General features: G+C 37.4%; 1 protein-coding gene across 2 annotated transcripts in view; it reads right to left on the reverse strand.

Moving 5' to 3' along the window:
• Nucleotides 1-9,564: 9,564 nt before the first annotated feature.
• The window catches only part of LOC127660522 (ubiquitin carboxyl-terminal hydrolase 10-like), a 44,999-nt gene continuing 27,055 nt past the window's right edge, over nt 9,565-27,508 (reverse strand). For both annotated transcript variants that reach the window (XM_052150835.1, XM_052150826.1), the window contains 4 exons: nt 25,663-25,828; nt 24,326-24,470; nt 21,675-21,740; nt 9,565-13,983 (listed from right to left, as the gene is read on the reverse strand). In XM_052150835.1, coding sequence (XP_052006795.1) covers nt 13,796-13,983; nt 21,675-21,740; nt 24,326-24,470; nt 25,663-25,828 — 565 coding nt within the window. In that variant the 3' untranslated portion in view covers nt 9,565-13,795. The remainder of the gene's footprint in view (nt 13,984-21,674; nt 21,741-24,325; nt 24,471-25,662; nt 25,829-27,508) is intronic.

The raw sequence follows: 27,508 nt of genomic DNA on the forward strand, positions 1-27,508 counted from the left end.
AACAGAAAAGAAAACATATATACACCGAATCAACTTTTAAACCCAATCCCCAACACCACCCTGACCCTCAACAAATATCCCTGTGGTCCAATTTGAGAATACAAAAATAAATAAATAAAAATAATTGTGTGTGTGTGTGTGTGTATATATATATATATATATATATATATATATATATATATATATATATATATATATATATATATATAATATATTCAGATAATTAAAATGCATTACATTCGTGTGGCAGAAGAGTTCATCATTAATAAGAAAAGCGGCTTATGAATATGATTGTTTACTACCATATAACATATTATAACACCTGCGTCAGACATTCTTGTGTAGCGTCTTGGATGCGTTGCGTCATAAACATAAAATTTTTAGGTCACTGTGTCAACTTAAATATAGTTTAATACTTAGAACACAAATTGAGATCCCTTAGTTTGTATTTGCGCTCCATCAAGTGTTTTGAATGCAAGAATGTAACGCATGTCTGTGTTGTTCTGCTGCTCTAGGGTGTTTTTCTTCACTGTATAAACTGCGCATTGCCACGCAGCTGAAGTTTCACTTACTGCCCTCTGGAGTAAACAGGTGGTACTACAAGCTTGCATTTCTTAGGAATCTTCCTTATTATGGTTCGGGAGCATGCGATTAATGGCGTTATTTTTAGTCAAATTAATCGCACTAAATTAATGCGTTAAATCAAAAGCCCTAATACCACAGCCACACACACATCACACACACATTTAAAACTACTCGTCTCTCTCCACTTTCCCTCCCTGAGAGCCTTCTAAAAATGCCAAATAGCTGCCCTATATTTAATTAAATAACTCCCAAGTTTCCCTGCCTTCTATATGACATTTCTTCGAATGCCGCCACCCTGCCCATCTCCTGAAATGAGGGCGCTCCATCCGACTTCCATCCCCTAAGGATGACCTGCCTGCCGATCATAACAATGTTAGACTTAGTTTTTTTTTATCTCCTCTAATACCATGTTTAAATCTTTCTCCCATAATCTCTTGAGAGAAGTTAAAGCTCTGTCCCCCAGACTCTGAATTAGCAGGGAGTAATACATTGATGCCTCATGGCCTTTTCCAAAAGCAGTTATCACCACTTCCAGGGTATATACTGCTTTAGGGAGGTGTATGCTACTCCCAAAAATAGGACAAAGCAGGTGGCGCAGCTGTAAATACCTAAAGAATTGAGACCTGGTGATCTCAAAATGTTGAACCATATTTTCCGAATGATCTCAACACTCCACTCTTAAATAAGTGTATTAACCTCCCTCACAATCCACTCTGTCCAGCAGAATGGGGACTTATTAATAAATAATTTTGGTTTCATTCATTTGTTCGAAGCAACATTTAAATAAATGTTTGAATTAAACACTGGACACTTTTGTTTACACCGAGTGCAAATGCGAGATAACAAGGTGTAACTTCTCCCGTTAGTTTTTATATAAAGGCTTTGCAATTGCAAAATAGGGGCAAGAACTTCCTGTTCAATACAAAACCAGGCTCTCTCAGGTTTAAGCGTCAAATGAGCCAAATGTCTGAGACTGAATGTATAATAATAAAACTAAATCTTGGGTAGCCTAGCCCACCTTTGTTAATCGGCTTATGCAATTTACTGAAATGTAATCTGGGACATTTACTATTCCAAATGAAGGACTTCGCTATGCTATCAAATTGCTTGAAATAAGAGAGGGGTCTTCTACAGGCAGAGATTGTAACAGGTAGTTGAATTTTGGAATACAATTCATATTAATAAAATTAACCTTCCCAATCATAGATAAATGTAATGAAGCCAACCTTCTCACATTGCTCGAATACCTTTACTCTAACTAAATCACACAAATTTGCTGGGAATAAAATGCCCAAATACTTAATACCCTATTTGGGCCACTGGAAGGCGCCTGGCTGAAAAGCTGTTACCGGGCAGTGTGCTGTCAGAGGCAAAGCTTTGGATTTAGACCAATTAACTCTGTATTCTGAGAATCTAGAAAAGTCATAGACCTAGTAGGGTCGGAGATGAATAATAAAACATAATCTGAAATCATAAAGCAAAAGTTTAAGAAGAGAAAGCTTAAGAAGAGAAATGGAGAATTAGAAAAAATTTATTGTGTGTCTATAACAGGATTATAAAGACCACATTCCAATATTAATGCAACAGTCAAAACATGAACCTTCCCCAGAACCAAACAATCAGATTTTTGTTTTTGCATATTTACATCTTTGCCCTCAGGAATTCTGACGATATGGACATTATTCCACCGGCTACGGTATCCCATGTCCTCCAACTTCTCCTGGATTCGCTCGGAATCCACTTTAGTTGCTAGAGGATTAGCAGATAATTCCCTCTCTGATGACTCCAGATAATCGATCCCCCACTCTTGTAATCGTATCAGTGAATTTCGCCTCCATGTCAGTGATCGATCGACATCACAGCAAGATCCTCCAAGTCAGCAACGACCTTCGTCAGCATTGCCGACATGTTCAACATCTCTTGACGCATTTGCCACATTTCTCCAACCAAATTGACTCCCGGGCCCGCGGCCTGCTCAGGGGTATCAGCTTGAGCACGTAAGTGTCTTTTAATGTCTCAAGAGCCCGAGGATTTTGAATTCTTTGACATATTGTCCTCCTAGAACAGTTATGGAACAGAGTGTATCGAATCTCACCTGTTTATGTCATTAAAAGTGCTCGTCGGTCACACGTCTGATCCTCTCATGGCGTCACGTGACTCCCAGGCGACATATTTATAAAATATTTTCATAAATTTCAATTTGATACATTTCAATGTTTTATTCAATAAGCTATAGGCCCAAGTTGTATGTAGTATACATTTATGTTCAATTTAAAGGAATGTTCCGGGTTCAATACAGGCTCAATCGACAGCATTTGTGGCATAATAACCACAAAAATGATTTTGACTTGTCTGTCCTTTCCTATAAAAAATGAAAAATCTGGGTTACAGTAAGACACTTATAATGGAAGTGAATAGGGCCAATCCATAAACCTTAAAATACTCACTGTTTCCAAAAATAGCCACAAGGTGTAAACAATATGTGTATTAACAGGGTTTTAATGTGATTAATTTGCTTACAAACCTTTCTGTTTTAAGTTATAGCATTTTCTTTACAACTTCGCACTTTACTCAAGTGAATATTTAGTTTTACAAATGTATGTGTAGGCGGATATAAAAAGGTACGGTTCATTTAACCCTTATAGGGATAGTTCACCCCAAAATGAGAATTCTCTCATCATTTACTCACCTTCATGCCACCCCGGATGTGTATGGCTTTCTGTCTTCTGCTGAACACAAACAAAGATTTTTAGAAGATATTAAAATTAATTAAGACATATAAATGCTTAATAAGTATTGTTCATTGTTAGTTCATGCTAACTAATGTTATTAACTAATGATAACGAATGGAACCTTATTTAAGCTTAAGTGTTACCCATTTTATTTATCATACAGCATTAAACAAGTTACTTTATTAATTGCCTAAAGAAATAGGCTAAAATTGGGGCTACAAGTTTCAAATTTCACTACCATTACATGTGTAAGTGTGCCATAATGAATCGAATATTATATTTAATTACAACTCAAGAAAGAAAAACTCCCTGAAGCTGAATACTGTATTAACGATTGTGCACTAGATCTTTAACAATATCTAAATTCCTGCCTTGACTTGCATGATCTGGTTCGATGCAAACTTGCCTCAGTACCCAAAGAGACACAATAAAGATTATGAAGCCCAGTTTTGGAATAATAGTGCTTTGACGTGCTTTCGCAGAGGTCTACAAATAGATAGATGTGGTTATGAGCAAAGTAACCTGGCATGTTTGAAATCTGAGTCAGCTGGATTTGCTTGATATGTGCCCACCACCAAAAATGTCACACCCTCAAAACAGGCAATATAGGGTTTAGATATTTGGCACAAGGGTGTGCCACTTTGGATCATAGGAACAAGAATAGGATTAGTAACTAGCTGGCAAATTCTAATGTAAATCCAAAGCATCATATGCTGAGAATACAGCTTAAAGGGATAGTTCACCCACAAATGAAAATTATGTCATCATTTACTCAACTTCATAGTGTTCCAACCCCATATGGAATACAAAAGGAGATTTTAGGCAGAATATTAGCCTTAGTCGCCTTTCACTTTCATTATGTGGAAAAATATGCAATGAAAATGAATGGCGAAGGAGGCTAACATTATGCCTAACATCTGTGTTGGGTTGAGTTACTGAACTGGAGGCATGTTACTGACATCATTAGACAATCGTTAATAAGGCCTTGCTGCACACAGGAGTTTTAGTTTCATAAATCACTGTCCTAAATAACTACATATGGAGCATTCAGTTCTTGAAATATAAAATAAATTGGTACCATATAACTTTACAAGCTTGCAGTCTGGCTTACAGGTGCTTCTTCTATAGTGATAGGTAGAGTAATGCTGACTGAGCAACCTCTTTTCAAACCAGACTTATCCCTTTTTCTTTTACAAGAAAACTGAGCTGTGACATTCAGAAGTCCAAGCACAGCATCTTCCACCAGCCACGGTACCCCCAGCGATCAGTGGTGAGAGAGGAAGTCATAATTTAGAGATGTATATAGTTGGACGTTTAGCCATTTGGCCTATTAAACATGTTTTTTCAATGAGGGGCGACAATATGGGGACCAGCACATCCCTGCTTGCATCTCCAGAGAAACCTTCATAAAAACACTACAGTTCAAACACAGAGAATGTTCTTTGGCTGGCGGTCCTCTCGATAGTCAACAGAACACCCGGGGGCTCCCAAATGGTGTAACTCTGTTTCAAAGGGGTGTCCTTGCTGCTCTTTTTCATTGTGTTTGTACTGGCTTCTTTGGATCAAGCTGTGATTCATGGAAACTCACACAAGGCCACGTCACAATTTTGCATATAAAGATGTTCTATTGGCTTGTAGGAATGTTAAATATATTAACTGTGAATTGGTTTCATTTACACTGAAATTTTATTCCACAATTTGCACTGTATATTCAGGCAAGATTTCATAAACTCAGACCATGGTGAATGTGGTCGATGAGAGACCATGGCTATGTTTTGGAAAAGCATGCTACCATTCTACCCTTACAAAGTCTGTAGGATATAGTATATGCTGTGCTCAGTATGCATAACATACTAGGATGACCAACTGCATTTTCCAAAATGTGTACTATACAGTAGTAAAGTTTTGTTGTTTTTTCTGATCATTCTAATATTGTTTGTTAGACTGAAGACCAGATTGGTTCCACATATGTGGCACAGTATTGTTGACAGTTCTGAATTTCAGCATCAAACAGACCACTTGTGTATCAGCACAAGTCTTTTCAATATGGCCTGTTAAAAGAATGCTCCGCTATTGTACAATGAAGAAACTAGTGTTGCAGTTTTCATGTCTTGTCCATTGTGTAACACTTTCTAAATGTTTTGAATATCAGCAGACACCTGCTAGCTAGTTTCATGATTGAGTAACAGAGTATGTCTCCATTATCCATCCTTGTTTTTGTTTTTTTCACAATAGTTTTGAAGTAAATAAATGGATGACATAAGTATATGTATATATATATATATATAAACTGCTGTTTCTCCTCATGTTTTAGTGAAATCTAGTTATAGTAGCTGTGTTCTGCAGAAGATGGCATTTAAGATGGCATAAGGGTGAAAATGATGAGAAAGTTGTCATTTTTGGGCGATCTGTTCCTGAAGAATGTGAAGTGAATGTGAAACTTGGACGTGTTACTTATGAAGGACGGCCCCACACAGAGGTCACTACAAAACAAGCAACTTGCTATTTGTCAACAATGCAAATTTGTGTCAACGGACACCGATCTTGATCTCCTTGTGAAATTAGTGTTGGGAAATGTCTTAGCCACCAGAACTCCATCAGGAAATATTCCTGATCACGGATTCCCATTGAGATTACTGTATTTTGCATGGAAGTGTGGGCATGACCGAGAATTTAACTCCCCTTCAAAAATCTGAAATGTGTGAAAAGCTTTAAAAGTCTCTTGTGAAAACCTAGAAGAAAATATATTGCATTTTTCATAGCTACAGTGGCAAGAAAAAGTATGCGAACCCTTTGGCTACCATTGTGGTGTCCTGTCATGGCCACAATTCTTGTTTAATCTTTTCCATATACTAAACTCATGAACAGAGATGTTATCCAGTTCCAATGATTCCTTAAAGCTTTAGCTGTCACTCAAGCGTTCTTTTTGACCTCATTGAGCATTCTGCAGTGTGCCCTTTGACTCATCTTGGCAGGACAGCCACTTCTAGGGAGAGTAGCCATAGTATTAAATCGTCTCCATTCATAGACAATTTGTCTAACAGTGGACAGATGAATACCTAAGCTCTTTGAGAAAACTTTGTATCACTTTTCAGCTTTATGCAAAGCAACAAATCTTGATTGTAGGTCTTTTAATAACTTTTTTGTGAGACATGGTCTGCGCCAGCAGATGCTTCTTGTGAATAGCAAACTCAAAATGTTTGAGTGCTTTTTATTAGTCAAAGTATCTCTAACCCACACATCCAATCTCGTTTCATTAATTGGATGCCATGTTTGCCAACTCCTGACTCTAATAGCTTTTGTTGACGTCATTAGCCGAGGGGATCCCATACTTTTTTCAACCTTTACTGTCAATGTTTGAATGATGTATTCAGTAAGTCCAAGAACAATACAATAATTTGTGTGTTATTACTTGAACAGATTGTGTTGGTTCATAATTGTAACTAAAATGAATTTCAAACCAGATTTTAAAATTTATACATAAACACAGGTCATTCCAAAGGGTTCACATACTTTTTCTTGCCACTCTAAGCAATACTTAGCCATGAGGAAACAAGAACCAATTAAAATGAGGTGTTTCTAGTGAAACAGTACGTTAAGTACATAATGTTAATTTTGAGCTGACATCCGATTGCCCAACTGGAGAACTGTGCCAGACTCCACACAGTAACATGGGCATTAGAAACAATTTGTCTGTAGTTCTCCTTGGGCTGTGGCATGTTTAAGATTATGCACTCCAGACTCAGTGCCTGCAGTTTGTTTGAGTGAGCCGGATTCAGCGCCAACTCTGGATAGGGAAAGAGGCCACTGCTCCATGTCAGGCAAATGCAAATTATGAGATAGTAAGCAGCAGCAAGACAATTTATTGTTGTAAGAACATGTAAAAGATTTTTCCTCTTTCCTAAACAGCATTCTTTTGTTTAATATTTGTTTAAGCAGCCAAGATAATCACAAAGTACTGTAATACTACATCATTATATGATAATCAGAGCCCAATGTATAAACCGATGGTCGGTATTCAAGTTGCAAATCAGCAGATTTTCAAGGAATTTCCTCATAACTTGAAATGTGATCCTAAAATGGAAATATGGCATTTTTCATTCCTTTTTCCCATTTTTTTTTTTTTTTTTTTTTTTGTTGCCTTTGGTTTGCTCACTGGGGGCCTGAAGACAAAAACCTTTATGCATGATTTTAAATGTTTTTAATTTTTTTCAATCAGAACTTTTCACTGGGGACACTTAAGGAATTAGAAACACTCCAGATTTTCTGTAAAGCTTATTTGACAGTTTAAATGAATTGAAGTTTTGCTTAAAAATGTCCATTTTAAATGCATAAGTATATTTATTAAATATAAAACTAAAGATCTTTTTACCACTGAAAGTACTTTTGATTCGTCCCTTAGTTTGTAAAAGCACATTTTTGGTATTAACAGAAGTCTATGGGGGCAAGTCTGCCACATTGTGAATAAACATTTTTAATATTCAACTCTAATTTTCAAAAGAATACCTGTAATAATGTAACATTACGCGTTACCATGAGACTGGTTTAACAGAATTGCATAATTGTCTGTGTAATGTTACATTCAAAATGTATATTATTTTCCTGACCATGTAAAGCTGGTAACTTTGATGATGTCTGTGCAAGGATACCAAGAAGGGACGTGATTTAATTATCCGTAATGCATTTTAAACGTGAAGCAAACTCTACCTTAAGGAATTGGTACATTGGATATACTTAACCATAAGTTCATCCATCTGGAAACGTAGTCCCATTATAGTGATAGTAAATATTGGGACAATAGTTAGTGTGCACAATTTGTCAACTTAGTTGAGATATTAAGATGCTTTAAAAAAAAAAAAAAAATTAAGATAATGCTTGTTCAAAATAACCACTTCAGAAAAGGGTTAATCATTTTCTGTTAATTCTAATCACATTTGGCACTTCATAAAATCTCAAGTGCTCTATAAGAAATGAACCTCTATTGGGATTGGATCAGTCAATGTTAGCCCACTTTGAACAGTTTTCATAAAAAATCTATTCAACTCACTTTTTATGGGGGCCTTTTTACCCCAAATACTACCGTTACGTCTTGGACAGTTATTAAAAACCTTTGATTTAATGACCTTGACCAAAACTGAAACTTACAATACTAAAAAGGTATTTTGTCTCAAAGTAAATGTGATAATTTCAAGGATTCTCATTAGCTACAAACTTTTCAACATTGAAAATCTTATATTAAATTACCTCAAATTTAACCGTTAGACACTGCACGCTATGATCTCATGGATCAGGTATATTTTGCGGCGTATAGTGACAAAGAGGTGTTAAAGGGACAGTCCACCCAAAAATGTTCTCATCATTTACTCATTCTCATGTCATCAAAGGTGTGAATGACTTTCTTCTGCTGAACACAAACAAAGATTTTTAGAATATCTCATCTCTGTAGGTCCATACAATGGAAGTGAATGGTGGACAGAAATTTGAAGATCCACAAAGCATATAAATGCAGCATAAAAGTAATCCATAAGACTCCACTGGTTAAATCCATGTTTCAGAAGTGATATGATAGATGTGGATGAGAAATAGATCAATACTGAAGTGTTTTTGTTTCTCTCTATAAATTCTCCTCCTTGCCCAGTGGGTGATAATATGCACAAAGAATGTAAATCACCAAAAATAGGTGGATGTGAAAAATATATAGTAAAAAAGGTCATAAATATTGATCTCTTTCACACCCTCCCCTATCATATCACTTTGTTCAGCAGAAAAAAGTCAGTCATACACATCTGGGATGGCATGAGGTTGAGTAAATGATGAGAGAATTGTCATGTTTGGGTGAACTATCCCTTATATGTGGAGGCTTTTTTTTTTTTGTATGTAGTTTTGTGATTTGGGAGAAAATAAAATTAAAAGTGCATTTTACTCCAAGGGGCCTTCAGCCTGTATGTACCATAAATATGAACAAAGATTATACATCTACAATCAAAAATCTGTGCATTCATATCATACTGGATGGACACCAAAGCTGGTTTGCTTTGAAAAACATCAACAGGCATGAAAAGATTGAAACCAATAAAATGGCCATTTTCTCCACAGAACAAAACATGGTACTTTTCTACATTTGTTTTTTTTTTTTTTTACAATGTAATTTCTTCACCCAATTCACAACCCTGTATGCATTGAATCTTAAAACATATGACATTAACTTTGAAAACACCACATTTAATTGCATGTTTGGGAGCCGTCATGACCATACCCACGTTCCTGGAGCCTCAATGAGAAAGTAACAGAGAAGTCACCCAACCAAAAACTGCACACTGGACTAGCAGGCAGCCAATTGAGCCACAAGTGCATGCAAGTTGGTCAGAATGAGAATGTAAGCACGAGTTAAAAAAATAAATAAAAAAATATACTATTTTAAAATACAACTCATCTGGTTAGTCTACAATACATGCTAATGGGGTATTGAGAAGATCGCTTTCCTTTTATTTAATGTTTGCTCAAGGTTACGCAGCACATTCCTTAAGAGAGGGGGTAATGTTTGCACAGCCTCATTTGTAAGCCTCCTGATCGGCTATAGAAATAACTCGGCCACAATTTATTTAGTTTTTATTTGAACAGTTGACAAAAAAGTAGAAGGCTGAGGATTAGACACATGATATAGTTTGTATTTAGCTCAATTTCCCAATGCATCAATTTCTCAGCAGACACAAGGGTTAGGAAGCACAAAATGAAAAGACAGACATCTTTTGTAGCCATTCACCAGGACTTTCCCTGACTGAGATATTATACTGAAGGAAGAGAATGAAACAGTCTCAAGGGTGTAACTAATACAAGGAAAATCTTCACCTTGAAAAAGAAGTAAACAAGATACGATGAATGCATTGGATGCAACCAAGTAGCGTCAACACATATTAACCAACACTTAGGAATAGTGATTTTCTGAATGCTCTTCTTCATAATGATATGCATGTGTCAACTATATTAAAGTTCATAGTGGTGCATATTGTATCAAGACTAGGGTTTGAGGGAAAATACTTATACATTTTATCTTATAGCAAACATAAGAGGCAATAGTTTCTGTTTATACAAGTTATGTATCCTTTGGTTTCACTTGGTGGTGGTGGTGGTGGGGGGCGGGGGGGGTACTCCTTTAGTCCTTCTGTAGATTCAAATAACCAAATTTAAGTTGAAAAGGACACATGAGTAAAACTTTACTTGGCATTTGTAAATACAAAGAATTGACCAGAAAAATTGACCGCTTTTGTATAACATTTCAGGATTGAACTGATTTGTGGGATATTCGAAGTGCACTCAAGTGCTGGTATGACAAAATAAGCTCATTCAGATGGATGGGAAATATATACTTGGATTTTAAATCTGTGGGAACAATTAGTTAACACTACTAGTCTAATGTCAGAGGTGTACCTTTTATTAAAAAAGGAATCAAAATGAAAAGTTCACCCAAAAATTACAGTTCTGACATCATTTACTCGCTCTCATATCCTTTCAAACCCATTTGACGATCTAATGCGGAACACAAAAGATGATTAATGAATATCGCAGGCCATCATTTCAACATAATGACAGTGGATAGTGACTCACTTTGAAGCATTAAAAAGGACCCAAAAGTATAAAATAATGCACTTTCATTCAGTCAAAGTCTTCCTAAGGCATTCCATTTTTGAGCCATTTTTCTAGTGAAACTCGTACAACTTCAAGAGAAAAACTTGTTCACAGTAGCCCACATTTACAAAATAGTTTTGCAAAAAAAAAAGCATGTTTTTCACACTATAACAAAAGCCACTATGAACAAGCTTCTTTCATAGCTCATAAACATGCAACAGACATCAAGATTTACACTGAAAAGTGACTTAAATTTCAGGTCGTTACTTGCCGAAACCTATAGTATCCCTTTAGAAGACTTGGAATATGACACACTAGTCGTAAGGATTAATTTAATGATTCTTTGGGGTACTCAAAGTTTTAAAGTGAGACATCCATTGACAATGTCTTGACAAGACTGACATGAGATTCACTGAAACCTCTTATGTCTTTTGGAACAGGTTCGGAATGGCATGAAGGTGAAAAGGCAGGACTTTAATTTCTGGGAGAACTATTCCTTTACATGAACTAAGGATTTTGATAGAGGTTTAGATAAAAGGGGTAGAAGCCAGTTAAACCATTAGTTATTTCATGGATATAAATGCTCTTCATGTAAATTGTATTTTTATTGTATGGAAATCTCAAATTTAAATAAAACAAATGTAAGATGAAAAATGTATGGTCAAGCAAAGTACTCGTACAGCTTTAATCATTGTTGTGCTTTAACCTTGGGTCATTTTCTTTCAAAATATCTATTCAAATGAAACAAATTGAAGGGTACTAAAGAGAGATAAGAAAGAAAAAAAAAAATAAATCACCATCAAAAATCAACAGAATACAGGTTGGCTCTCATCTGGTGACAACACAGCCATCAGAGACATTTCTTGCAGCCCATTCTTTAATTATCCTCAGAGCTGCACACAAAGCCTCAACATGTAAATGACAGGCTGACTGCTTGGAGCGGGCTAACACACAGAATAGGATGAAGACCATATTATACACCTGTCTCAATACAGCTCTCCCTTTAACCTTTGCAGGAGTGGCTCAGTTCTTGCTGCTCTACTGACATCAAAAGGCAGGCAGCGGAAAGCTGATTAACTTATTCAAATGATACAGTAATAAACTAACAGAAGAACTACTGAAGAATGTGACAAAAATAAATGTGGGTTAAAAGAATACCTCACCAAAAATTAAAACTGTCAAATTTACTACTCAAAATTTACCCTCATGACATTTCAAACAAGTAGGACTATCTTAAGCGTAACAAAAGGAGAATATTTATGTTCTGGTCTATTTTTTCCAATACAATGGCAGTTGATAGTGACTAAATCCTAAAAGGGACCAAAATGTGTCATGAGTAGTCAATGCAACTCATGCATCATATTCTAAGTCTTCTGAAGACATACGTAGGATTTCTGAAGAGCCTGAAAAAAAAAAACAAAAAAAAGAAAGTCGCACAGGAGTTCACGTGACAATTTCTGATGTTTTAAGTCCTAAACCTATTCTATGCCTTCAGAGGACTTGTAATATGACGCACAAGTTGGATTGACACATTTTGGTCCTTTTTAAGCTTTAAAGCAAGTCACTATCAGTTGCATTGTATTCATAAGATGGACTGAAACTTCCTTGAAATATTCTTTTTTGTTCCTCATAGATGGGTCATATGGGTTTGGAATGACACGAGGCTGTGTACACTAATGGAATAGTTCGCCCTAAAATTTTAATTCTGTTAATGTTCATGATGGAATCTCAGACATCACTGCCATCTTACCAGCATTAAAGTGTGTGAGAAAGTACATAGAAAGCCTAAAGATCAAGCGCAACCCCCCCAGGGAGCTCAAGGTGATCGTCACCAAAATTTAGATTTTTGCATTTCCTTTTTATAATACTTTTTAAAACGTAAATATCTGCAAGAAATGTGCAAAAAGCACATCCACATTTTTATTGACCAGTTTTATATTTTCTCGTGCACAAAGCTTTTTTTTAATCTTGTATATCCTAAAGCGCATTAAAATTGTAAGAGTCATTTCAATCCTACACCCAAAATCACAGGAGGTTCTCTCAAACAAAGCAGCCAATTTTTATGTTTTTTTTTTTTGTCTTGTTTTGCTTTTATTTCCCCCATTTCAGCACACTGCAGCACCCTTTCTCCAGCCCGCTATCTTTTCCATGACTCAATGTAATTTAGATCTGAAAGTGTCAGGATTGTGAGCAAAATGGGGACGAGGAGTTGAAGTAGAATGTCTTGCTTGAAGAGTCGAGAAACTCACAGATCTACACAAATTTCAGTAGCTCGCTGGTGCTGGGCCTCATTTATGCTCTTGTCAATTTAACAGGCTCCACTGAACTGCTGCAACTTAGGGCGACAACTCCCTTCGCTAAAAGGCAAAACACTATTTTTTCTCTATGCCATTTAAAAAGGTAGATTAAACAAAAACAGAAAAGAAAAAGAATGATTTTCTCCAGCAGTCCATCAGTTTTCAGCCTCAACTGGTTCTTTTGGTGGGGATCCACTTGGGCCAGTCAACACGAGGCTGTGGATATTAGCAGTGTTTCAGGTCCGTCTCTCCAAACTGGAGCCTTCTCCAGTGCTAACATTTCTCCTCTTCCAGACCCACGCAAAGTCATATGTTGAGGGGCGGACACCATTTCAGGGAAAGTCTTTAGATACGTTTGTTGTAGTCTTCTTTTTCGGAAAAAAAAAAAAAAAAAGTTGGAAAAGCTGGCTCTCTGGAATAGCAGGGTTGAAAGAGGAAGGACAATTGTGAAGTTGGGCAGTGTTCTTGTTGAGACACGTGTGGATGTGTTAGTGTGCGATTGTGTGCATGTCTGTATGTAAATGTGTGCATGTTTGTATTGTGCGTGTATGGATTCTACAGCAGGTCCACTCGACGGTAGTATAGCAGGTAAGCAGTGCGCTCTGAAGTCTGCTTCACCACATGGTGCTGATTGATAATTTTCACCGCCTGGTCATCAATGCGCAGCCAGCCGTTCAAACCGATGTGGAAGACATCTGTAGTGTAGTGGCCACCCGTGGCACTGTTCCCATGGTGATAGACAACTGTGGAAAGACACAGTGGATGGATCATGTAAATAAGTTGCACACCAATTTCTATATATACTCATGTCAAACTACAGAAGCTTCGGTATTAGTAGTTTGAACATATGTGCGAAAAGTATTTGCATTGTGTACCATTTAGGATTTAATTTTTTTTTTTCTTTATTTCCTTCTCTCACTATTTGGAATGCCCAATTCCCATTAATTAGGTCCCCATGGTGGCATGGTTACTCACCTCAATCTGGGTGGCGGAGGACAAGTCTCCATTGCATTCGCTTCCGAGACAGTGTTTTTTAGATTATAAATGTTGTTTTTTTTTACCACAATACCACCTTCTGACTAAGTAAATTCCATAATAAAGTACATATTTTCCGATCATCGGAGCAACTCAAGCTGTAAGTGCATGTTGTAAAAATATTTGTATGAGTCACGTAAGCAGGGGCAGTTAGTGTGCCTAAACAAACCTCACAAGCAGCGCAACCATATAATAAGAGACCGAATGCATTCTTGACAACTGTACATGCACAAAAATGAAGGGATCTTGAGATGCCATTTACAAACTTTTAAATGACTTCACTTAACACAGTGTCCTAAAAATGTGGCATTTATGAAGCTGAAACCATTGAGATGCTCCAAAAGTGTCTGACACATATGTACATAGGCCAACAATTAAACATTTAAGACATTTTTGTATCATCTACTCAATGCTTTAGAATAAAGTGCATTGTCAATGGCAGATGAGTAAATTGAATCTGAATTGACATATATATTAGGTTTGGGATCGAGGCCTTTTTCATGCATTGATAATCTAAAAGATTTTCCCAATGATTATTGAGAGGGATTTTTTTTTTTCAGAAATAAATTTGGCTGCTCAATGCAGAAGTCTTTTTTCTTTTCAAAAATGTTTCTAAACACAAAGAATAAGTGTGAGCCGCAGGGTAAATTAATGGGCAGTCGCACATGTGGTTGATGACATGGCGTGAAATAAAATTTGAAACAATTATTTTCTACGAAGGTAGGCACACACACACTGTCAGTTCAAACCAGTCTGGCCAATCTCTGTTGACCTCTCTCATCAACAAGGCATTTCCATCTGCAGGACTGCCACTCACTAGATGTTTTTTGTACCATTCTGAGTAAATTCTAGAGACTGTTGTGTGTGGAAAATCCCAGGAGATCAGCAGTTACAGAAATACTCAATCCAGCCCATCTGGTACCATTAATCATGCCACAGTCCAAATCACAGAGACCAAATTTTTTCCATTCTGATGGTTGATGCGAACATTAATTGAAGCACCTGACCCATATCTGCATGATATTATGCACTGCTGCCACGCGATTAGCTGGTTGGATAAATCGCATGGATGACTGTTGGTGCCAGACAGGCTGGATTGAATATTTCTGTAACTGCTGATCTCCTGGGACAGTCTCTAGAATTTACTCCAAACGGTGCCAAAAAAAAAACATCCAGTGAGCGGTAAAAAAAAACAAAAAAAAAAACATGCGGGTTGGTGGCACGAGGGGGACCGAAACAATATTAGGCAGGTGGTTTTAATGTTGTGGCTGATCGGTCTGAGATATATATACTTTCTGGATGCACTGTAAGTCTTTGTTTTACTGTGGATATACACTCACCTAAAGGATTATTAGGAACACCATACTAATACTGTGTTTGACCCCTTTCACCTTCAGAACTGCCTTAATTCTACGTGGCATTGATTCAACAAGGTGCTGAAAGCATTCTTTAGAAATGTTGGCCCATATTGATAGGAGAGTATCTTGCAGTTGATGGAGATTTGTGGGATGCACATCCAGGTCACGAAGCTCCCGTTCCACCACATCCCAAAGATGCTCTATTGGGTTGAGATCTGGTGACTGTGGTGGCCATTTTAATACAGTGAACTCATTGTCATGTTCAAGAAACCAATTTGAAATGATTCGAGCTTTGTGACATGGTGCATTATCCTGCTGGAAGTAGCCATCAGAGGATGGGTACATGGTGGCCATAAAGGGATGGACATGGTCAGAAACAATGCTCAGGTAGGCCGTGGCATTTAAACGATGCCCAATTGGCACTAAGGGGCCTAAAGTGTGCCAAGAAAACATCCCCACACCATTACACCACCACCACCAGCCTGCACAGTGGTAACAAGGCATGATGGATCCATGTTCTCATTCTGTTTACGCCAAATTCTGACTCTACCATCTGAATGTCTCAACAGAAATCGAGACTCATCAGACCAGGCAACATTTTTCCAGTCTTCAACTGTCCAATTTTGGTGAGCTCTTGCAAATTGTAGCCTCTTTTTCCTATTTGTAGTGGAGATGAGTGGTACCGGTGGGGTCTTCTGCTGTTGTAGCCCATCCGCCTCAAGGTTGTGCGTGTTATGGCTTCACAAATGCTTTGCTGCATACCTCGGTTGTAACGAGTGGTTATTTCAGTCAAAGTTGCTCTTCTATCAGCTTGAATCAGTCGGCCCATTCTCCTCTGACCTCTAGCATCAACAAGGCATTTTCAGCCCACAGGACTGCCGCATACTGAATGTTTTTCCCTTTTCACACCATTCTTTGTAAACCCTAGAAATGGTTGTGCGTGAAAATCCCAGTAACTGAGCAGATTGTGAAATACTCGGACCGGCCCGTCTGGCACCAACAACCATGCCACGCTCAAAATTGCTTAAATCACCTTTCTTTCCCATTCTGACATTCAGTTTGGAGTTCAGGAGATTGTCTTGACCAGGACCACACCCCTAAATGCATTGAAGCAACTGCCATGTAATTGGTTGATTAAATAATTGCATTAATGAGAAATTGAACAAGTGTTCCTAATAATCCTTTAGGTGAGTGTAGATACAGAATGAGTCTCCTTCCTGAGTGTTATGATTGCTGCGTGGTCCCAGGGCGTTTATACTTGCGTACTATTGTTTGTACAGACGAACGTGTACCTTCAGGCATTTGGAAATTGCTCCCAAGGATGAACCAGACTTGTGGGCCACAATGTTTTCTGAGGTCTTGGCTGATTTCTTTTGATTTTCCCATGAAGAGGCCCTCAGTTTCAAGGTAGGCCTTAAAATACATCCACAAGTACACCTCCAATTCAGAACTCCTATCAGAAGCTAATTGACTTATTGTCTAAAGGCTTGACTTTCTGGAATTTTCCCAAGCTGCAAAAAGGCACAGATATCTTAGTGCATGTAAACTTCTGACCCACTGGAATTGTGATAGTCAATTAAAAGTGAAACAATCTGCCTGTAAAGAATTGTTGGAACAATTACTTGTCATGCTCAAAGAAGATGTACTAAAGGACTTGCCAAAACTATAGTTTGCTAATAATAAATCTGTGGATTTGTTAAAAAATGAGTTTTAATGACTTCAAGTGTATGTAAACTTCTGACTTGAACAGTGTATGAGACCAATTTGCTTATGCATGTCACGTAATTTGATGAACATTTTTACTCAATTGACAGCACGCTATTAAGAATCATGAAATTTAAACATTATCAACTACCGAAATATTCATATCATGAAAACTCTACATCATAGTACTTTTTTTTTGTAACCTCAGCATAGGCCATTGATGTATGGAGTAGGCCAAATCAATACCAGCATCTTTCAGCACAAGTGTGGAGTTGAATGCAATATGGGCTTCTCCACATACAAATCCATGACAGTAGAAACCACATGTTTATTAAACAGTCCCTGCACGTTATCAGAAAGTTGATGGGTTCCTACAACATGTGTTCAGAGTTTAGTAAAATATGTAACTTCTCTTTCAAGCAATTGGGGCTCATGTTAACAAAAGCAGCACATGCTTCACAGGCCCAAATCATTATACAGTAAACAGTAAGGCTTCAGACAGATTTCCTTTAAACAACCCAAATTTAGGCTCTTTATAAACCTCTACAATGAAAGTATAAACTACAACAATCCTAACATGGTGTCAATAGCATTTCAACATCAATCGACAGAGGGAAATCAGCAGGATATGTGACTCGTTTGGAAACATTCACATTTTTGGATGCTAAACGTCCTGTTTTGATTGCATGGATTTGAGTGTTTTCTACTAGGGTCAACTCTTGGCTCCCAGCAAAGCTGAATTTTGACCATCAGGGACAGTGGAATATCTTGTGCGTTATATCACAGGCTATTAAATTAAGAGATTTATAACTTTCACAGTGGCGTCTCTATTTTCCTCCTACACCAGATGGTCAAACATGGGAACATCCTCAAAAGAGGCTTCGGGGAAATGTATTGTATGGCAACTGTTGCCAGGTGTTTACTGGACAGGCTACTTTTTGACAAGCAGGGAGCCATTTTTCCCCTCAGAAAGGAAAATAAACATGAAATTCAGTCCTGAGGTGGGAGAAAAGTGAAAATGAGCACATCTCCCGAAAGGAAAGACCATGTGTGTTTAAAACAGGTCAGTGAGCCGTGTGTAAGGGGTCATTGAAGAGAAAGCCCAACCAGTCAAATGTAGGAAGGTGCTGGAAGGATGGAAGTGAACTTCTTGATGACAGCTCACTGGAAGCCATTCTACAAGTATTAGCACAGAAACCTGTTATACAAGTTCATATAAACAGGATTAAAATCAAACTGTGGAAAAGGTCCAAATGAAAAATCACTGGTCAGGGAAATGTTGCGCTGTATAGCTTGAGGCCATTTTTTATATTACTGCCGATTCAGAAGCAACCACAGTCTTACAGTTCTCCCAATATTTCTGTAGGATTTGTTGATAAAAGCAACCCAATTCTGAACTGCTTTTAAAAACAATCTTTAGGACAGGGTTTCCACACTGTCATTTGTAGGTAACAAAATTGGATCTGTTTGTTCAAACTCAAGCAAATGTCAAGAGATATAAGAGAATAGCTGTCACTGAGGGAACAAATTAAATAAAAATCTTGATCAACAAAATATACTATAGAATAATAAACCTGAAATCTGATCTGACCTTTCCGATTTAAATGCAATTTTATGTGGATTGTTGCTGCCTGTCTGAACAAAGCTTTAGTGTTGTCACAGATGAGTAACAATTTTAACAACACTTTTCCTGGCCTGTATGCCAATAATAAAATATTAGATATCAAAGTGTAACATTCATAGATTTGGAAAACCAAGTACTATCCGGTATAACTGGTCTATATATTTTTTATTTAATTTGTCAATGTGTATTTTCAAGTGTTTTTCTGTGTCATTCAGGTGTAAATTATTGTCCAGACCGCTGCTGAATTATAACACAGATCGCATACTACCGGTTATTTTCCTCAGCACTAGTCAGGATAGACCAAATCACAGCCATTACGGTCATTTAAAAGTGTGTGAAGGGGTGAATATCAATTTGAGCCTCAAGAATGAATAGTTGGAATTAATAGATTTAAACAATTCAGGGATGCAAACTTGAGGTGAAAAAGGTGAGAAAGTCATAGCAGTTGTTCCAGATGTATATTTCAGTTAATTTGTTAGTTTAGTTAGTATTTAAATCTTAAAAGTAGGGCTGTCAATCAATTAACATTTTTAAGCAAATTACATGGTGTCCCGATTAATTAATCGTGATTAATCGCATATACAAATATTTGCTGTGAAAACCCCTCATATAACAATAACTCATATATATAGATATATATATAATGATTATACATATTTATAACAATATATAATTATACATAGTTATCTTTAAAGAAAAAAAATAAATATATACATATATAGAGAGAGATAATTAAAATGCTTTACATTCCTGTAGCAGAAGAGATAATCATTGATAAGGCAATGCAAAAAGCGGTTTTAGAATACAATGTATTGTTTATTACCATATTACTGATCATAAGTCAATCATTGGCACACAGTTCACAGCAATCCATTACACAAGTGAATTTGTTGATCATTTGGAGATTTATTATGAGGGCTTGTTTATGGACCCGTCAATTTACACCTACGTAAGACATCTTGGGTGTGTTGCGTCATAAACATAAAATATTTAGGTCACCGTGTCAAGTTAAATATAGTTTAATACTCAATCTTTAAACATCTTGAGATCCCTTAGATCGCATTTGCACTCCTTCGAGTGTTTTGAACGCAAGAACAAACGCATGTTTCTGTTGTTCTACTGAAGTGTTTTCTTCAATGTATAAACTGCTCGTTGCTCGTACAGCTGAAATTTCACTTACTGCCCTCTGGAGTAAACAGGTCTTCCTCATTATGGTCTGTGGCAATGCGATTAATTGCGTTTTTAACGCGTTATTTTTTGTTTGAAATTAATTGCACTGAATTAACGCGTTAAATCGACAGCCCTACTTTACCCTAGATTACCCTTTCAAGTGATTTTAATAAGGAAAATGTAGAAATTTTTAATGGTTATATTAGCTTAAAAAAAGTTGACTCTTAAACATGAGTAGTTTGCATTCCTAAAACTACACATTTTCTTTTTAAAGATGACCCATTATGGTTTTTAAACATACCCAATTTTGCTTTAAAGGTCTCATACATTTACATTCATCCAAGTTCAAAAAAACACTTTAATTTGCTTGTAATTTTAATTGCAGCATTACCTTTTTTCCCCAGTGTCAAAATACTCGTTCAATGCATTCTACAGCATTCATTCTAAACTCCTCCTTTCAGAGAGCCTACACTGCTCTGATTGGTCAGATGTCCCAGTCTGTTGTGATTGGTGTACCGCTTCGTGTAGTGTTTGAGGGCGGGTCAAAGCTGTTCGCAAGCAGCCAATGAAGACCAGAGGCAGGTTTTTTGTTACCAAATTACGCAAGTTAGTACAGGCAGTAAGTCTGGAATTACTAACGACTCGTTTCAGGTGTTCAGAATCGGTTCTTTCTTTTGGGAGTCAATAAATCCATTTGACATGCACTTAAATATTTTTAACTTTGCAGATTTTTTTTTTTCATTTCACAAACAGCTGTATAACACAGTACATGAAAAGTAATATAACAAAAACAAAAAAACATGTGCTCTTTAAATGTGCTAGTGTTTCCAATAACAAAAAAAATCCTGAAATTTGAATGCAGCTCAATCAAGGATACAGCCTTCTGAAACATCAAGCGACCCCCTGTCTCTCTGATAGCCCTTTTCCACAGACACTATTCATGGGTGGGTTCCTAGGCAGGTGCAAATTCTCAAACAGTTTCATGTGTTTCCACCGGTGTAAAGGCTGTTCTGGGACAGAAAATATGGTTCTGCACCAGCCCTAAAAGCTTGCTGGTCTCTACACAGGAACCAGATTAAATTGAGGGGCATAGGGTCCGATTGTTTTGTCACACAACAACAGTAGCTACAGTCTGCAGTAAGGAGTCATTTTTCACTCTAACAAAAACCCAACAAAAAGGTCCAACATCAAAAGCGTACAGGAAACATGGAGGAAACAAGCGCTCTACTTGCGATATGGTCTTCGAAGGAGATCCAAGATAAACTAAATATAGCGACAAAAAATGTCTACGAGAAGAAATGGCAAGAAATGAAGCACACCAGCTTCAATAGGATGACTGAGCCACGATTCTTTTTTCTAACCACAATCATCAGTACTGCATCAGGGACTGCACCTTGTCAATCAACTGCATGGCCAACAAGGGCAATGTTAGTAGAAAATAGTTTGAGAAGAAAAATAAAAAAGTGACATTATGAGATTTACTTATTGGTTATTTAGATCAGAGGAGAATCCTCCGGTTTTTATCAAGGGCATAAAAACATACCTGCAAAGAGCCTGTAGGTTCTTTGGCCTTTAAAGATTTTGCTCCGCACCCCCTGTGACAAGAGATCTGCAGGAAAAATATAATTCACCATGATCAGTTTATGCATACAGCAGATTTTACAGTGTGCCAAATACAACTATTAACACAATCCATTTGTTCGATCTGAGAAAAGAGAATCAGCATTTAAAAAAAAAAGAGAAGAACCGCTCAGTATTTGTAGCAATTGCAGTAAATTGAATCTAGACTACAAGTTCCAAAAGGACTTGATTGCAGCTTTGTATTAACTGTTCCTAACCAGAGTACATGTAGCCTTTTATCAGCAGCCAAACATTTATAATAAAAAGAGATTTGTGATGCTCCCTCTTTAGTACTCTTGCTTATTTTGGTCAGTTTCACATTTTGTGGGGGGGGGGATCTCTTTGAGTCTATTTAACGGGAGTCAAATTGAGGCCAAATGCAGGTTTTGCAAATAATTTCACACATCCAACTGCAGAGTAATGACTGACCCAGTTAGAAAAATCCCTTAAAATTTAGGTTTTTCTGAAGGAACTGGGTGAGAGATCACAAGCTCTCAAATAGAGACCGGGACTGCACCGTGCATGAGCCAACAGAGTCAGACTGATGAAGCGGTGTCGTTAAATGTCGAGACCAGGGTTCCCACACTTTCTGAACTTTCCAATCATTTGTCATTAGTGGATAAGGATTAATTTTTTTTTTTATAATTCAGACAGATTTGCTAATGAATCATTCAGACTAACTTGTGAACTGGTTCAATCTATTCATTCAAAAAGTAGGACTAGGTTAGTATATCGTTTTTCAGATGTATCGCGACAGATTATTTAGCAGAGACGGGCCACTTCTAGTAAAATGAATGGGTGACATTGGAACACCAGACGGTCATCGATAAAATCAATGTTGAAATGAAGCTCACCTTACAGATAAGAGCCGCTCACCTTTTAGATACAGACATTGCCTGTTAGACTAGAGCACGCGCATGCACATTAGCTATACAAGCCGGGAATCTTTTTTTTGTGGTTGAATAATCTGAGGTAAAGCACAGTTTATGATACCAGTGTTGTCAGATTTTACTTAAGATTTGAAATGTTCTTCGATCATAATCTTTACCAACCGTTTAGGAGATTTCGGTCTTTCCCCATTCAAGTAGATAGGAGCAGCTCTTTTTTCTCTCCCCAATGGAATGCCCAATTTGCTCTAGGTCCGCATGGTGGCGTAGTGACTCAGTGCCTCAATCCGGGTGGCGGAGGACGAATCTCAGTTGCCTCCAAATCTGAGACAATCAATCTGCACGTCTTATCACGTGGTTTGTTGAGTGCATTACTGCGGAGATATATCGCGTGTGGAGGCTTCACGCTATTCTCCACGGCATTCACGCACAACTCACCACACGCCCCACCGAGAGCAAACCACATTATAGCGACCACGGGGAGGTTACCCAAAGTGACTCTACCCTCCCTAGCAACCGGGCCAATTTGGTTGCTTAGGAGACCTGGTTCGAGTCACTCAGCATGCCCTGGATTCGAACTCGCGACTGCAGGGGTGGTAGTCAGCGTCAATACTCGCTACTCGCTGAGCTTTCTCGCCAGAGAGCGTTACAAAGATGGCCGCCAGCAGACTGACTTCCTAAAAAGATCTGATCGGGATCTTCTTTTGAACGATCAGGATATAGATTGCTAAATCCCAAGATCATTCTTTTACTCTTTTATGCGGCAACCCTTTACAAAGCGAGTAAACCACTTGCAAATGCCACCAAATCAACAGTGATTGTGTAGCATAATGGTGAACAAGTTCAAAAGCTTGGTTTGAATCGTAACCATATGTAATTGAATGTCTCTTAATCCACAACTGACTGTAAAGAACAGAAATGGTATTAAAAACAAAGAAAATAAACATTCCAATCTCACACACCACGAATGCGTTAATGAAACACATTCTCTGTTGCGCTTACTGGCGGATGCCGGTCGTCTTAAAGAGACAGTACCGATTTAGCATAAATGTTCTACATAATGTAAATGCTTATAAATAGTAAAAATGTAGCATGAAAAACAAAAAAATTATTTAATATATGCAATTTAAAGACATGGATATCGATGGAATGCACTGCATTTGAATTTTTTCCCGCAAATGTGACCAATATTATGAAAAAGTTTATATTAAAAAAAATTTATTTATAGAATTGTATCTAGAAAGTTACATTGTCCCATTTTAATTGACAGCATTAGCGGAGATTTTGCAAGCAAAATGATTGTAACCGAAATATAGCAATATGAATAGATATCGAAACCGAATGCTTGTGAATCAATTAAATCAAGAGAACTGTTTCAAAACCCAGCCCTACTCAAAAGAACAATTTACACAAATTAATATGATTACCATAAGTTTTACTTCACAACAGCAATATCTAGCCAATGACCATTTTGGAAAAGATCATAGAAAAACATATTACTTAATTTCCATGATTAAAATCTTATTAATTTCCATGACTTCTCTGGGTTTACCCATGACCATGGGAATGCTGAGAGGTTCAAAGATTTGTACAAGGAATAAAAAGGGCTGCTTTCCAAAGGAAATCAGATACAGGAGTCATGTTTTAAGGAATGTCATATCAGCAGAGTAGTTTCGGTGAACAATACCTTTACTGATCTCCAGATCAACAGGGTAATCGATATTCTTGACCAGTTTTTGACATCCACCGGTCTTCTCAAAGACAAATCTCTTGAGGTGAAGCACCAGCACTGGAGGAAGCTCTTCAAGAGTCACTCTCCGACTGATCTCAATCTAAAATGAATCAAGACAAACAACATTACATTTGAGCTATGGAGCACAAGGCTGTACAATCTGCCACTAGAGGGCAACCTACTGCTAGCCTGTCAGCAACAGAATATAAAAACACTGGAACATATCTTTTACTTCCTTGTTTGAAAAGAAGCAGGCTCATAATCATGGAGTGTTTCCATGATTATATATGGTATATGGATGAACATTGTTTACTGGATAAACCGACAGTGTGTTAAAGTATATGACAAGCACTGTTGATCCGCCAGTCTCGCTGTATCATCCACACAATCACGTCAGTTATCGACGTGACCGCATCCAGGTACTTTTCACCTGAAATCTCACAGTAACCAGTGTAGTGGTATGCTATTAACTGTATTCACACAGTGTTATAGCTTAATTTGAATAAAAAGGTCTAAAACTTCCCACAGTCAACAACATTATGTTTCAATTAACTCAAATCTGTATCTTCCATCTAAGTTATTGTTAACAGTAATATATCTACAGTAAATTAATTAAAACAGCCTGAATGTATTAAAAATATAATAAACTAAATATATATTGTGGAAAATACCAATCTTTGCATTCCTTAAAGCTGCACTATGTTTGTTTTTAATCAAAAGAATTGCCATTATTGACTGTTTTGAATACTTATTGTTATGTAATCAATGTCCTGTCCTTACCCAGATTCACTACAGTAAGCCTATAAAAATGTGTATTTTGAGCTGTCAGATGGATTTGGTGCAAAATCGCTGGCTTATGTCATTCATTTTTGCATCATTACGTCATGTCCGTAAATACAGAAAAGACGTGAACTCTGAAGTACTGTACTGAAAGTAAATTTTAAAGTGAGTACTGAAATACTCACTCATTAACTTAAATACATATTGATGCAAGTTACCATACAGTAACAGGCACATAATCTTTTGTTGTTTTTTTTTCTATTTCTGTTAACATGCTCTCCTCTCTCAATACTTTTAGCGACATGGGCTTTTGACCAATCACAGGCTGCAGCACATCCCACAGTCCCTTAAAGCCCGCTTAGTACACCTACTTAAATTCAGTGCAGCACTCAAACACAGGCCCTGCCAGCATTACAGATACACTGTACACACCTACACATGACACTGTAGAGAGAAAAAATAAATGCTCCCTTTAAACTAAAAGGAAAATGTGCAATGCTATTGGTTCACACCTCCTGTTTGCTCTTAGTGGTGTAGCCCTGAACGGACTCCCGTGCCACCAGTACCTCCAGGGCCTCCTGAACTGTGCGGATCTTTTCTGATTGGATGTCCAACTGCAGCGTGAAGAAGGGCTGCAGGGTGGCAGATTCTTTTGAGCTCTGCTGGTATACCACAGATCTAAGAACAGAGAGAGGATTTAAAGATGTGGGCATGTCAAAAGGGGAAAACTTGGGTTCTCAGCATGAATGACATTAAGGCACTCTTTATATATAACCTATGAGAGAGCAGTGTTTCCTATAGGATTCTGCTGTTGCAAATTTTGCACCTTTGAGATGTCACAAGTTCTACAATTGGAGGCACCATCACCTCAATTGGAGAGTATAGAGTTCCCACTCTCAATAACCATCTGATTATTTATATCCGTCATCCCAGGGAAAATTCTATGTAGTAATCCAGAAATCACTTTATTATAGTCACACAGTTCAAACAGTACAGGTGTCTCTCCGGATGAAGTCACACACAAACATGTGAAACAGATTCCTTTCATCAGGCTTTTATTAATAAGATCAGTCATCTCTTGGAATTCCTGAAGGCAAACAAAACTGGTTATATTTTCCTACAAACAAGAGCATTAGAAGACAACCAGTTTTACACAGAAGGAAAACTCGCTTGTCCACAATTAACAAACATACAGGCTTTAAAGCCCTTGTTTTTTTTTGTTTTTGTTTGCATTAACCCTTATGAAAATTTCTTAGTTTTTTGTTTTTGTTTTAACAGTGGTATTTGTAGACCATTGTAACCATAGATCTTCACTACCATGGCTAGATGTAGGCTAAACATGAGCATTTTTTTTTTTAAATGGAAAAACAGTACCCCAAAGATTTAAAATCAACAAACACAAAATAAACATTTAGAACCTTCCATAGTTGTAGCAAAAATGGATAATATTCTGTCACTCTCCTAATGTAGCCCATCATAAATGCAACAGAATTACAGAAGAAATATGACTAGATTATGAATACACTCACTTAGCACTTTATTAGTAACTCTGGTCTTTTGCTGTTGTAGCCCATACGCCTCAACGTTTGACGTGTTGTGCATTCAGAGATGATATTCTGCTCACTACAATTGTACAGAGTGGTTATCGGAGTTTCTGTCAGCTCGAACCAGCCTGGCTATTCTCCGCTGACCATTGGCATTTCCGTCCACAGAACTGCAGCTCACTGAATGTTTTGGCACCATTCTGAGTAAACTCTAGAGACTGTTGTGCGTGAAAATCTCAGGAAATAAAGTTACAGAAATAATCAAACTACCAACAATCATGCCATGGTCCAAATCACTGAGATCACGGTTTTTTTCCCCATTCTGATGGTTGATGTGAACATGAACTGATGCTCCTGACCCATATCCACATGATTTTATGGATTGTACTGCTGCCACAAGATTGGCTGATTTGATTATCGAATGAATCAGTAGGTGTACAGGTGTTGCTAATGAAGTGTTTGTGTGTATTTCTGCCTAAAGTACTCTATAAACAATTGGTGTTACTACAGTAGATTAGAGGGTTGTGATGTGTGAAAAGTCTTCTAAATTTTGGTCTGTGCAAGCCAACTCTGTTGTCGCACTAGTGTGACCTATAACAGAATTTAGTCACACCGACGGGGAAAATGGTCGCAAAACACGACCGTTTAGATCCAGACTGGATCCCTGTGTCATATGAATAAACAATCAGTAATTATGCAAACCTTTTGAACAAAACACAGTAACGGTTCTGAATTAAACTGACACTAGTATTTCTCCCTTTGATCATATTCAAATCAGGTTACAAGGTTGGCTAAATGATAAAATGGTTTTGCC

Source organism: Xyrauchen texanus, chromosome 2 (assembly GCF_025860055.1).
Source record: "Xyrauchen texanus isolate HMW12.3.18 chromosome 2, RBS_HiC_50CHRs, whole genome shotgun sequence".
Classification (NCBI taxonomy): Eukaryota; Metazoa; Chordata; class Actinopteri; order Cypriniformes; family Catostomidae; genus Xyrauchen; species Xyrauchen texanus.